The sequence below is a fragment of the Macaca nemestrina genome, chromosome 12 (genome assembly GCF_043159975.1).
Source record: "Macaca nemestrina isolate mMacNem1 chromosome 12, mMacNem.hap1, whole genome shotgun sequence".
In the NCBI taxonomy this organism is placed as follows: domain Eukaryota; kingdom Metazoa; phylum Chordata; class Mammalia; order Primates; family Cercopithecidae; genus Macaca; species Macaca nemestrina.
The window spans coordinates 54,496,479-54,509,439 of record NC_092136.1 but is presented as its reverse complement, the minus strand read 5'-3'; the positions used below and the strand labels follow the sequence as shown (position 1 = coordinate 54,509,439).

The window sequence follows — 12,961 nt, the reverse complement described above, 5'->3', positions numbered from 1 at the left end:
TTCCCTGGGGACAGCAGTGATTCAGTGTACTCAACAGCACAGAGACCAAATAATAAACGGGAAACTGAAACAGCAGCTATTGGGGCCCACCCGTTGCCAGGGAGAAACCTGCAGGCTCGGCCTCTGAAAGGGGCCCTTGGACAAGCCTAGAAAGGGCCCTGGAATCCCCATGCTGAAAGAGACCTTGAAGGCCAGCCTCTCGCTCTCACGTGCTGAATGGCGTCTGTACTTGGGCCATGGGGCCCTTCAGCTCTGTTTGGTACCTCCAGGGAGAAGGATCTAACCCTTCCGGAATATGCAGTCTTCCCCTAGCTGCTCACCCTTGGAGCCTGCCCCTCCCAGAGCTAAAATCCTTGTCTTGGCATCCCCCGAGGAGTGGCAGAGCTCCCCTGAGGCTTCCCCAGTGGCTGTTCCTCTACACCTTCCCTTCTGGCAGGGGAGGTGAGGCCAGCGTCTCCCAGTTCTCTGCATTTCCAGGTTTAACTTTCCCAGTTCCTGGCGGGACAATTTTGTATAATTTTCCAAACTGGCTGCCCTCCTTTGAACAAGCTCTGGTTAATTTCTGTCCCTCAGGACTGACCACAGCACCCAGGGTCACTGCCTCATTTACACTGGACAAGATATCCCTTCAGCTTAGCCAAGGAGTTGGCACGTTGGGGCCACACCGTGCTCCTGATGGGTGTGAAGCACAGCCTCGAGTTGTCCTCTCAGACCTCAGTCTACCTTGAGTGCCCATCCTGTCCCTTAAAGGCTAGACTTTTAGGCCCAGAGGCATCCCCTATGCCACTTGCTCCAAGCAAGGCCAGACCATTGCTCCATGGCCCACATTTCCCTAGCTTCTGTGTAAAACCTTGTGGCCTGGGCATATCTGCTGCCCACACCCAGGCTGGGCTGTGTCGCTGATGCTTCTTGAACAGATCTATGGCTAGTTCCCCGGCCCCGCCACAGTCCTGCCAGCCCAGTGGTCTGTCTTCCCCGCCACGCTGGGAGCAGCACGCAGGCAGGGGACCAAAACCAGCCACTCTCTCTAATTTGCAAGAACTATTGGCGCTTCCGGAGCCAGGCAGAAAGGGAAGAGTGCTGAGCTAGGATGCTGAGGACACAGCCGCTTTCCTGGTGGTCAGCTGTGTGGCCTGGGCAACCCTCTCCCCCCTTCTGGTTTCATTGTCTGCAGGGCCAGATGGTCATTTCTGTCCTGATTCCTGGAAGGATGAGCCGAGGACTGATAGGAAATCCCGTTATCAGCTCTAAAACATACAGATCAGTGTGGGGGCTATGACCAAAGCGCACAGCAAACAGGGGCCCGGCCCAGGTGCCGCTGCCCACTCCGCTGAAGATTCTGGCTGCTCAGCTCATCCTTGGGGCCGGCCCAGGCCTTGCCAACAGAGAGGTGCTGTGCAGACCCTGGACCATGGACTCTTGGAGAAACACGTCCCACACAGAAGACACCACAGCCCCTTCTATGCTTGCCTTCCAAGGGGCACCTTGCCAAGTTCCAGAGAGGGAGGCAGGAAGAGAGGTCTCTGAGACATAAAGCGTCCTTCAGAGACTCCCATCAGACATTTCCCAGGCCCGGCCCCAGCCCAACCACAGCCTCAGCACCCTAGAGACTAGAAGTGCGGTGACCCTGTGCCAGAGGCAGCCAATGTGGCTGCCTGAAGGGATGTGGGCGGGATGGATCACGGCCAAGAGTTGCGGGGGAGGCGAGTGGATGGGACACAACCTCCATGAGAATATCTGAGCCTGTCGGGGGGGTAGAGTATGAGGCCAGGAGAGTTCCCTCCCCGGAGGCTGGGAGGGGAGGGTCCTCTAGAATGGGTAGTAAGGCCATGGTGGGGCATCGCTGAGCAGAGCCCTGACCTGCTCCCTGGAACACATCCGGGGTATGGAGAGAGGAGCCAGGCCACCCTTTGATGCTGGAGATAGCACTGGCCACCAGCATTGTCTTCCTCCTGTCCCCCTTCTTGACCTCAGCCTCTTTCACTGAACAAACTCTTTCTTCTTCTTCTCTCGGAAAATTTCATTCACAAATATTGCAAAGAAGCCTTCCTTTCCCACATTCAGTGCCTTCCTGGGAAGTTCAGCACCGTGGGAGCAGCCTCGTGTTTTACTAATTACTTCTGCCTGTGGGTTCTGCAGCTGAGATGAGAGCAATAACAACTATCACTTATTTACTATTTGTTTAGTACTGTGCCAAATGCTTTACATGCCCAATTTCAGGTCTTCCTGACAAAAGCCCTGAGAGGTAGAATAATTATCCCCATTTTACAGGCTTGGAGACTGAGGCTCAGAGAGGCTGGAAGACTTGTCCAGGGTCACATGGTCAGTAAATGAGTAGTCAGTAGTGCCAGGCTAGGAACCCAGGGGGTCTGCCCCCTTCACGTTCCTCACTAGGATGGTGGCCAGCCCCAGCCCCTGCCTATCACAGTGGTGGTGAACTAGACTGAGGGAGCTGGTGGTACCCCAATGCCTAGGGTGAAGGGTCACCTCAGCAAGCTTCAAAATTCGGTCTGTTTCCTCTGAGGGCCGTCTGCAGAGACACTGTTCATTAATCCTTCCATTCAGCAAATATTTAATGAGTGCCCACCATTCTAGGCCGCTGAGATACATCAGTGACTAAACAGAAAAAGATCTTTGCTTTGTAGAGACTGTATTCTAGGAGGGAAAGCAGAAAAATAAATTCCAAAGTATGTGAGAAAGTGATAAGGTTGTATATAAAAATGTAGACAGGGAAAGAGGCTCAGGGGTGGTGGTGAGCTGGAGGCAGACGGCAATTGTAAGAGATGGCCGGGGAAATCCTCAATCAAAATTGAGATCTCAGCAAGGACAAAGAGGAGGGGAGGAGGTGGCCCAGGGCAGAGGTCGGGGAGTCATGGGCCCCAAGCTTGGGGTTAGCGGGAGGAGATGAGGTCCAAGAGGTAAGGGTAAGTGGGGAGGGCCTTGTGGCCACTGAACAGACTTTGGCTTTTTATTTTTTTCTTGAGATGGAGTCTCACTCTGTCACACAGGCTGGAGTGTAGTGGCAGGATCTCGCCTCAGTGCAACCTCTCCCTCCCAGGTACAAGTGATTCTCCCGCCTCAGCCTCCTAAGTAGCTGGGATTACAGGCATGCACCATTACGCCTGGCTGATATTTGTAGTTTTAGGAGGGACGGGGTTTTGCCATGTTGGCCAGGCTGGTCTCGAACTCCTGACCTTGGGTGATCTGCCTGCCTCAGCCTCCCAAAGTGCTGGAATTACAAGCAAGACTTTGGCTTTTAATCTGAATGACAGGGCCAGCCATTGCAGAATCTGACTGACAGGTTAACCAGGTCACTCTGGGTAGTGCTGTGTTGGGCACAGCATTGCAGGAAGGAAGGAAGAAGGGACACTTGTTAGCCAACTTCTGTCCTCACTCCCAGGGTCCAATCTGCATCCTCTGGGCCAGTCTCATGGCCTTAGGCTGGGGCTTCATGCAGAGACCTGGGCTGGCCCCTCCCTCTGTGGAGGGCACAGTCACTTGGTTCACCAGCCCTGTCATCTACATTATTTGTGTAATACTACAACTACATAATCTGGAAACACACAATACTTTTAATTAAAGAATTTAAATAAGGGCAATTAAACCTGGCAGGAGAGAAGCCATAGCACACAGAGAACTTAATTGGAATGAAAACCAAATTAAATATGGAAATGGCAGCTAAAAAAAAAAAAGAAAAAATCAAAAGTTGAAATGTATAGTATTTAGAAGGCTAATAATAATTCCTACAGCCAGGTTCCTACCTCCCAGCCTAATTCCTCCTCCTTCTAGGCCTCTCAGGAATAGGAACTGGAAAGGCATCAGCAGAAGCAACGAACCTAGGACTCTGTGCCTCGCCTTGGCCATGTGACCCCAGGAAAATGACTGAGCCACTCTGGGCTTCAGTCTTCTCACTTACAAAAGGAGACAAGAGCATGCTGGGGCACTCAATTTGTGTCTCAATATAGAGAACTGTGTGTAGACTGGGACGTGTGGAAGCCACAGTCCATGAGCCTCTTGGGCACCGAGGAGCAGATCCCAGGTTATTACACAGCTAAGCACCTCTCTGCCTCAGTTTCCCAAGTGTGTGTCTGTGGTGCCTACGTGTGGAACAGCTAGCACCAGATTGGCCTGTTCCTCCTGGAATGTAAGAGTTAGAGTTGCCTGGGGGCTTGTTAAAGTATAGATCACTGCCCCTCTCACTTCTGATTCACTAGGTCTGAGATAAGGCCTGAAAATGTGCCTTTTAAAGTTCCCAGGTGCTGTTACATTGGTGGTGTTGGTCTGGGACCACACTTTGAGACCACAAGCTATGACCCCCTGTCAGGAAAAGGCTGGGCCCAGCTGGTCGCTTGCACACTGAGGTAGAACATCTGGAATATTTGGGTTAGGCTCAGGCTGGTCTTACTTTTACAATCAAGGAGTTTACAAGGATGCTTGTGTGTACTAACTCGCGGATTCCAAAGACTTCTCTGCTTATTTCAGAATTCCCATTCCACTTTCCTTTTTAATTAATTTTCCATGGGCAAGCGGCCCAGTGGGTCTTTGGCTTTAAGCATGATGAGCTCAGGAGTTTCTAGGTTAAGTAGTTAATGATTAGTAATCAAACACTTCAAAGCATGTGTGGGACATTACAGCTAGTTAAAGAAACCCTGAGATTAAGTCCCCTTTTTTGGTAGAGTTAAGTGGTCTTTTTGTATTATGAATACTCAACACCTGATTTACTAGTAAAGCCTTTCATGTTTTTTTTAAGTGCTTGGGTGTTCTCTTTCTTAGTCTCACCTTTGAGTGAGATTCTGCCTGGGGCTTGTTGTGTGAAGGGCCCCTTGGACTGAAGGTGGGGTAACAGGAACATCAAGTGCAAAAGCACAGGTGGAGAGGGCTTATGGAGACAGCACGATGGCTGGAGGGAGCTTGCTGAGGAGGTAGGGATCCAGCCAGTTCACACATATTTGTGACCGGTTCAGCAGGGAGGCCCCAGCCCCAAACTCCCATTGCAATGATCCACTGATTTTCCAGAGGCAGGACAAGGGACCATGGTATGGTGGTTTAAAGCATGGACCCCAGAGGCAGAGATTCCCAGATCTGATTTTTGACAAATTACTTAATTTCTCCATGCCTCAGTTTCCTCCTCTATAAAATTGGGGATAGTTATAGTACCTTATAGCACTATCATAGGGATTAAGTAACATTTATAAAACAGAGTAGTGCAGGCACATAGTAAACATCATATAAATGTTTGAGCAATACATTTTAAAATCTCACCCAGGTCTGGGTAGTGGGGAGCTGAGCCATCACACCTAGTCCTGGTCCCTGATATCTGTCGGATGAGGGGGAGGAGGGAAGTGCTAACTTTCGTAAACCAAAAATAACTAATAGTACATCCAAGGCCTAAACGAAGCTTTGTCAGTCCCTCAAAACTGGACAGTTCCACACTTGCCCCTTCATATGACATGGAAATGAAAGGCTGTTTTATTCTGGAGCCATAATGAAATACTCTATTATTGTCTCTTCTTTTCAACACAAAAGGTTCTCGAAGTTGGACTTGCTGACAGCACTTGGGGATTGGAGCAGGAGAAAGTCAAGGACTCCTCCTCCTCCAGCATGGGGAAATTCTTTGGCAGAATTAGTGGTGTTCTCTGGGAAATGTGCTCTGCAAATAGATTCGTCTTTGCATGTGTTACTTATCTTGCATCAAATTATCAAATTAGACCTCACATATCAGAGCCAATTGTCCCGTGACAGGCAGCTTTGGCTAGGGGCTCAGTCTCTTCCAGGCAGTCTCATCTAGTCTTGAAAATCTCTCCTTTCCTGGCATTAACAGACATCTCTGTGGCTATCCGCAATGCTCCCCACTTGGAAAATGCATCAGTGCTGCTCTGAGAATGAAGCAAGCACAGGGAGCTGGGGTGTGGCATCTGCCTTGCATGCCCTTGAACTCCCAGCTGGGCCTTGCCGGCGTTCCTGCCAAAGAACCCAGAGTATGAGGGCAACATGAAAGACAGTCTGAACAACCTGAGATTTCATCAGAGCCTCCTGTTTTAAAAAATACTCATTTAAATTTGCACTCCACTTCATGCAATATGCACATCTGTTTTACTATAAAATATTTCCACCTCCCTCCTCCAAATCTGAGGTGATCGGAAGAAGTGTGCGTTTATGCCATAAGTTTGAGAATTCTACATAATGCATGTCTGTGTACTGCACGTGGGATGCGCTACCCCCTAAAAGTGTTCACTGCAGGAATGGGGAATTTTCCAACTAAGCAGGAGCCTTGGACTATTAACATGAAATTTTCTTGAAATACTGTAGTATGACTTTATTTTTTTCTTCAGTGAGCATGCATACATCCGAGGACAATCACTGGGGTAGGATTTTGTTCATCTTTGGGGCTCCCACAAACCTAGCTCAAGACCTTGCACACAAGGGGCCTTTGGTTAAGATTTGTGAATTTTTTAAAAAGACTCCTTCATTTGATCAACAGCATGCTGGGTGCCGTCTCTGTCTCTGGCTTTTCATGAGGTGCTGGAGATACTGAAGTGTGAGACACAGTCCTGCCCTCTAGTCTGTTGGCTGATGGAAGAAGAGAGGGACATGGGTTGAAATAATGTGTAAATGATGCCATAAGGTGTGATTAAGAGGATTAAGAGTGTCGTTCTCGAATTTGTAATGCTTTGTATTCAGGCTGGCCCAGTGAGAATTCTAGGTGGAAAAAAACCCTTCTCAGGTTTTGCCATCTAACTTCGGGAGCTTAGAATTACAGAATTTCAGGATCCATAAGCCCTTAAAAATCACCCAGCCCAACTCCACTGAGAGCTGTAGAGCCTTTGACAACCTGATGGTCTCCTGAACTCACCACCTGCCCAAGCCATCAGCCTCATTGACAACTCTATGAAAAAGCAGCTCAATAAATTGCTCCTGATTTCCCCCTGCTGGTCCTCTCAGGGCTACACAGGACAAGCCTGCTGGGCCCTTGCACAAAGCAGCCCTTCAGATATCTGCAGGTAGAACACTGACCCTCCTGAGCTATTTCTGGTCTTAAATAGTCCTCAATTCTTTAACCATGCATTCAAACATACAGATGGGCTTTCAGAAAGTGGGAGCTTGGAGGAACACATCATGACAATAGCCTTCCTAGAGCAAGAATCTCTTCAATAACATCTTTGAACAGAGGACTCCCTCTAACATTAGGCTATTATAAACCATTCAAAGAAATAATGGTAGTTGCAGGTGGAGAGGTGGCCTTGTTACTACTGAGAGTCAGTCCTCTGCTTTGCTTGACAAGTATCCTGCCACAAAGTTCTTCTCTGTAGTGACCTGGTATCTGCCTCTTCCCTCTCCCTCCATTGGTCCAGGGGTCATTGACCAAATGCCTCTTTCACAGAAACCCATCACTGAATCCCAGAATCCCCCAAATCTCGGTATAGAGACTACTCTCAGAAGGTTGAAAGACATATACTTAATGCATATGAACTTATCATCCCAGTAGTTTTGGAAGTTCTTTAATCCTGGAGGAATCACCAATGGGAAAAATCACTGAAGGCAACAACTACCACTTTTAATATTAATGAAGTTTTTTCATATGCTGATGTGGGAGGCGTCGGCTGTTTAGAGATGGGTGTGTAGCTTGAAGGAGGCAATTCTGCCTGCCCACCAAATGTTCTCAAACACAGGGCTGGCAATGGTCCTATATTAAGAACCACTCCACCACCCAACTACCGTCATTTAATCCATCACTGTGCAACAACCTGCTGAAATGTCTCTCAAAGTCCTCCCTGATAGCTATCTGTCCCCAAACCCCTGTGGCATCCAAGTCCTCCCATCTCTTCCTGGAACAATGGAATAGTCTCCTCCCTATCTGGCTTCCCTGTTTCTAGCCTCTTTCCTTCTGATCCACCCCGCTTTCAGCTGCCAGGGGGATTTTGCACACCCCACCGTGGAAATCTACTACTTAAGAACCTTCCCCATTCTTTCCTTCTGCTTTTAAGGTGAAGTCCATCTTCTTGGTATGGCTTTCAACTACCATTATCTGCTCTACATGACTTATCTCCTTCTTGCCCCATCAAAAACTCCAAATTCTACCCACACCAGACAATGGATTCCTACTCCTAAAATATTCTTGGCTGTTTCATGCCTTTGCCCAAGTGAGCTTCTACTTGGGATGTTCTTTCTATGCTTGGAAACTGTCTCTGCAACCTTTAAGATATAGATCAAACAAGACTCCTACGTGAAGCCATCTCTGAGTTCTGCAGACTAAGTCGGTCATCCCGGGCTCTCAGAACACAGCACACCCCTTGGTTTCTGTTCTTATTCGGTTCTGTTGTGTTTACCTGCCCATGAGCTCCTTGAGGGCAGAGGCTGTGTCTGATTTATATCTGCATTCCTCCTGTCCAACCCCCATGCTCAATAAATGTTTGATGAACAACTAAAGGAAAGACTGTTCATCATTGGAAAATTGCTCATCAGAGCCCTGCCTATCAGCGTTGCCAAGAGATGTTTTCATCAAATGCAGTTTCTCAGTGTCAGTATCTAATGCTGTCCTGGTTCAGCCTGAAGTATTGGAAATTCAGAAGAGCTTGCGGGAGTTAGAGGAAATGTATGTTATTTGTTAAGCAGAAAATCAGGGTATGAGATGGAACACTAAGATATGCAAATGCCTATCTTCTTTGTAGGAGAACCTGGGAAAACACACCAGATTATTTTAAAATTAATTCAGCCTGAGTGTCTGCGGAGCTTAAATGTGGTCCTCAGGAGAATAAATAGTGCATAATGTGAAACGAGAAAGGAGATTTGAAATGCACCCAGGAAAAGCTCCTTTCAGCCCAACTTCTATACCAGAACATCCTAGTTGGTAGGATCTGAATGCAATTTGCAAAGATTAAAACCTGTTGCAAGAAAATTAGCCCAAGCACAAGACTTTAATCATTTAAGAGGCTCCGGGCTTCTTCAGGTCTTGTCAACAGCAACTCCTCACCAATGAGGTCCTGAGGAGAGATTCCAGGTCACTTGATAAATATTGATCATTTTGCAGTAAGCAAAACTTTCACATATTTTAATTATTAAATAGCAAGTGAGAGTGGCTGCTCTGGGTCTGCAAACTAATAATTCAAAAATAATATTTCCAAATGGTTCCCTTTTGTAGAATGATCAAAGATATGGTTGCCAAAGCACTCTGGGGAGTTTTAATTAGACGTATGCCAAAGTGGCTGAAAACTGCCCAGTCACCGAAGAGCCGTGTGCCGCAGATGCCTGCTTTGTTGATTGCTATGTCTGTTTAAGCAGGAATTGTGTGGGGCTGCCTTTTCAAGCCATGCCCTGGGATAAGGGAAGGAGGGAGCTGGAACTTGGGGTGACTTTGCCTCAAGAATGCCCATTTTACAACAGTGTTTCATTCTCTACTATAGCCAGGATGGACAGGCAAGATGGGAGGCGTGGGGAGGGCTGGCCACAGCCCCAAGGCATCTAGGTGTGCACAGGAGATGAGGCTGAGTTACTCCAGTGGGGACTTCAGAGCATGGGTGGGAAGGACTCTGTGAGGGCTGGAAAGAGGGTAGAAGTGTCTGGGTGCAGGTCTTGGATGTCAAAGCAGCCTGGGCTTCAGATTCAGCCAGTGAATCTACCACTCTCAGGCCATGTGATCTTGGAGGGTGACTTCATCTCAATGTCTCATCTTGGAGGTGGGCTTGCTGTGCTATTAACATCAAACGGTATAAGGCTGAACGCAGAAAGGCTGAGGCTCACAGGCAGAGGAGTCTGAAGAGGGCTGATGCTTACTTCAGTTCAGGAATACCCGTGTCTGGATGACACCAAGTCCCCAGGGCTGCAAGTGCCCGGCAGGGCTGTGGCCTCCAGGGGCTATTCCAGGACAGCCCAGAGGCCACTGCTCATCCTCCTCCTGCAGTGATCTGAAGCTGTACTCTTGTCGATCAGAGGACTCCTGGTGGTGCCTGTCAACATTTCCCTAGGATGAGCCCCTAGGATTGGCCTTAGAGCCTGTGCTGAGAGGAGATTTTGGGGGATGACGCAGGCCACGAAGACCCCAGGGTCATGGAGAAGAGGGAGGAAGAAATGGCTAAACTTTCAAACTGCATCTCAACCTCCTGCTAACTCTTCATCCTGCCTCTTTCGTTTTCTAGAATCTTTCCTAATCCAGCTTCACAATCCCTGCCAGAGGGGGCTTTCAAAATCCCAGACCTAAACATGACCTGGGGTTGCACATCCTCATCTCCCATAGAACCAAATCCACCAGGTCCTGTGGCCTCCAGGCCTGGTCCAGTTGCCCTTCTAGGCTCTTCGGCCGCTCCCCACTGTGCCTTCCAGGATTAGCCACCCTCTGACTCCTGGAAGCTCCCTGAGCACGGCCTGCTTTTGATGTCTCACAACTTTCACACATGCTGTTTCCTCTCCCTGGAATGCCCTTTACTCCTTCCAAAGAGACCAGGCTCCCAGGTTCTTAACATTCATTCCCAGTTAAGTACATTGTCTTCTGAGAAGCCACCAGCCCTGCCCACCCCTAGCTGCACCACCACCAACTTCCTGCACTGTTCCATTCGCAGAGGGCAGGGCAAGCTGAACCCAGAGGCCCAGCAGGCCTGGCTGAGGGCAGTAGAAAATGGTCCCTTATGACTCACATAGACCCTGAAGACAGTCCCAGGCATAAAGCCCATTTCACCCCAGCAAAGTCGGCCCCACTCACCTCCACGGAGCCCAGAATATGCACGCGGGATGCTGCTGTCTCCAACCTACAAGCCTACTTTGCACCTAGTCCATCTTGAGAAACGGCAGCCATCCCTCACCAGGCATGTACCTAACTGTCCTCCCACACCACACACCCCAGGCCTCCCTCTGCCTCTCAACTTGGAGGAAAGGAGGGAAATGTAGCCCCATCCTCTGTCCCCTGAGCTGGAAATCTGGCAGAGGAAAGTGATGAAGGCTTCTGCCAGGCACAGTGTCGAGTCAGCAGCAGCTCCCAGCTGGCGCATCTGGTGTTTCCACAGAGAGGGAGGTGGGAGGATGAACACCCTGTGTCTCAAGCCTCAGCCCTGACCTCTGGCCTTCTCCCACGTGGCCACTTCCAACATAACTTCAGTGATGAGAAGTAAGAGAGAATTGGAACTATTTCATGACTAATGACCAGCAGGAGCACCTTGGGCATGTTCGTTAACTTCTCTGTGACTCAGTTTCCTCAGCTATGAGGTCAGGTGGTACCTATCACATCTGGTTGTGGTGAGGATTAAATGAGTTAATATATGCCTGACACGCAGTAAGTACTATATGAATGTTAGCTGTTATTCCTATTGGGACAGAACTTTATAGTTTACAGCACATGCCAAAGGTTACATAGACAGGAAGGGGCAGGAGCCATGAGTCCTTTGCATGAGTTCCCTTTCATTGAACCCCTGACACTTTGCAGAGCGAGCTGGGACTCACAGAGCTGCCACCTGCATCCTCCATCTGCCCTCGGAAATGCTCCCATTTGTTTCCTGGGCTCCTCTCCACCATCTGCTTTCCTGTGTTCACACAGCCCTGGTTGAGGCTCTTGGTTCTGCTTTCTAACTAGCTCCTAAGTCCATGACCTTGTTTTGAACTTGCAGCTCAGTGTTGACCTTCACCGTTTATTTACGACCTAAGAGTCTCTGTCAGTCCTCTAACTCTGCACACCCACACCACAGTCAAAGGTGCCCTATGCCCATGGAATACGATGTAGCTGGGACTCCCCTTACCAGCACCCTTTCTACAGGGAGAGTAACTGGACGCCAGGACTGGAATGAAGGTATAGCCAGCTTCCAAAGTTCCTCGCAGTGGCCCTAGCAGCCTCCTCCTCACCAGGGGAGAAGCAGCTTGCCGGGAGGCTGGAATCAGGGGGTCCTGCCACTCAGTCCCATGAATACAGGTGTTCCCTCCTGAACTTCCCTGGGAGTGTCCACCATGTACAGCCCCAGGCAGCCCTGAGGCTCCACAACCCCATGGGCTCCCTCACTTCCTGTTATTAACACTTTACCTGCTCCACCTGGGAGGCAGGCATCCCTATCTGTGGGTGAAAATGGATCCTACCTTAGCAGATTCCCTGGTGACTAGGAGACCTCTGGGCAGAGGCAGAAGTTCTCCTCAAAGCTAGGCATCTAGATCCTTGGCCACTATTCTATAATGGGAGCTATGAGGGGCCAGTGAAGAGCAGGAAGTCAAATATGGGCCCCTGAATTAACAGAGACTTAATAAAGGAATGTCCCACGGTCACTAGTGTGAGGACTGCCTTTTGCCAAATGGCCCCAAGATGCTGCCCGGCAAGGAAACTTCTTCTCCCAGAGTGACCCAATACTGGGCAGAAGGCAGAGAGGGTTGCAGATCAGAGACCCAGCACTGTCTACACCTGGGAGACTGGGGGCTCCGTCTCGTGAGCAGAGGCTTGTATAGGAGAAATGTGAAGGTTTAAAGTCAGAAAGACCCGAGTTTAAATCCCAGCCCCACCCCTAGCTGTAAGACTCTGGACAGGGGACTCCCCTCTCTGAGCCTCAGTTTCCTTATATCTAAAAATTAAGTACAATAATAAAATCATTATAGTAAAACAACAACAATAATAAACTCCCTCAAAGCCAATATCACAGGGATCAATAGTTAACACACGAGACCCACGGCACATGGTAGGTGATCGGCAAATCCCTGAGAAGCAGCCTGGAGCCACAGCCTCACTACTGCCAGTCTCTCTCCTTCCTCTCTCCTCCATCCCCTCCCTGGCCCCTGAGGCCACACTCCTCGTTTTCCAACATGGCTGCCACTGTGCCCGGGCTCGGGCTGTTACCTGAGAGAACTGCCAGTGAAGCTTCATCCTCTTGGCTTTGGCGTAGCTGCACTCGATGAGCCGGGGCCGGCTGTTGACGTCCACCAGGCACCGGTTGTCATCGTCATCCACCGTGGGGCTCAGGATGCCCACATGGATCTGCTGACTGCTCGTGTAGTACACGTT

The 12,961-nt window shown here is 49.4% G+C and overlaps 1 protein-coding gene across 3 annotated transcripts in view; it reads right to left on the bottom strand.

Moving 5' to 3' along the window:
- LOC105488798 (polypeptide N-acetylgalactosaminyltransferase 18) overlaps window positions 1–12,961 on the bottom strand; it is a 361,583-nt gene that overhangs the window by 9,760 nt on the left and 338,862 nt on the right. For all 3 annotated transcript variants that reach the window (XM_071075098.1, XM_071075099.1, XM_071075097.1), the window contains one exon: window positions 12,797–12,961. In XM_071075098.1, coding sequence (XP_070931199.1) covers window positions 12,797–12,961 — 165 coding nt within the window. The remainder of the gene's footprint in view (window positions 1–12,796) is intronic.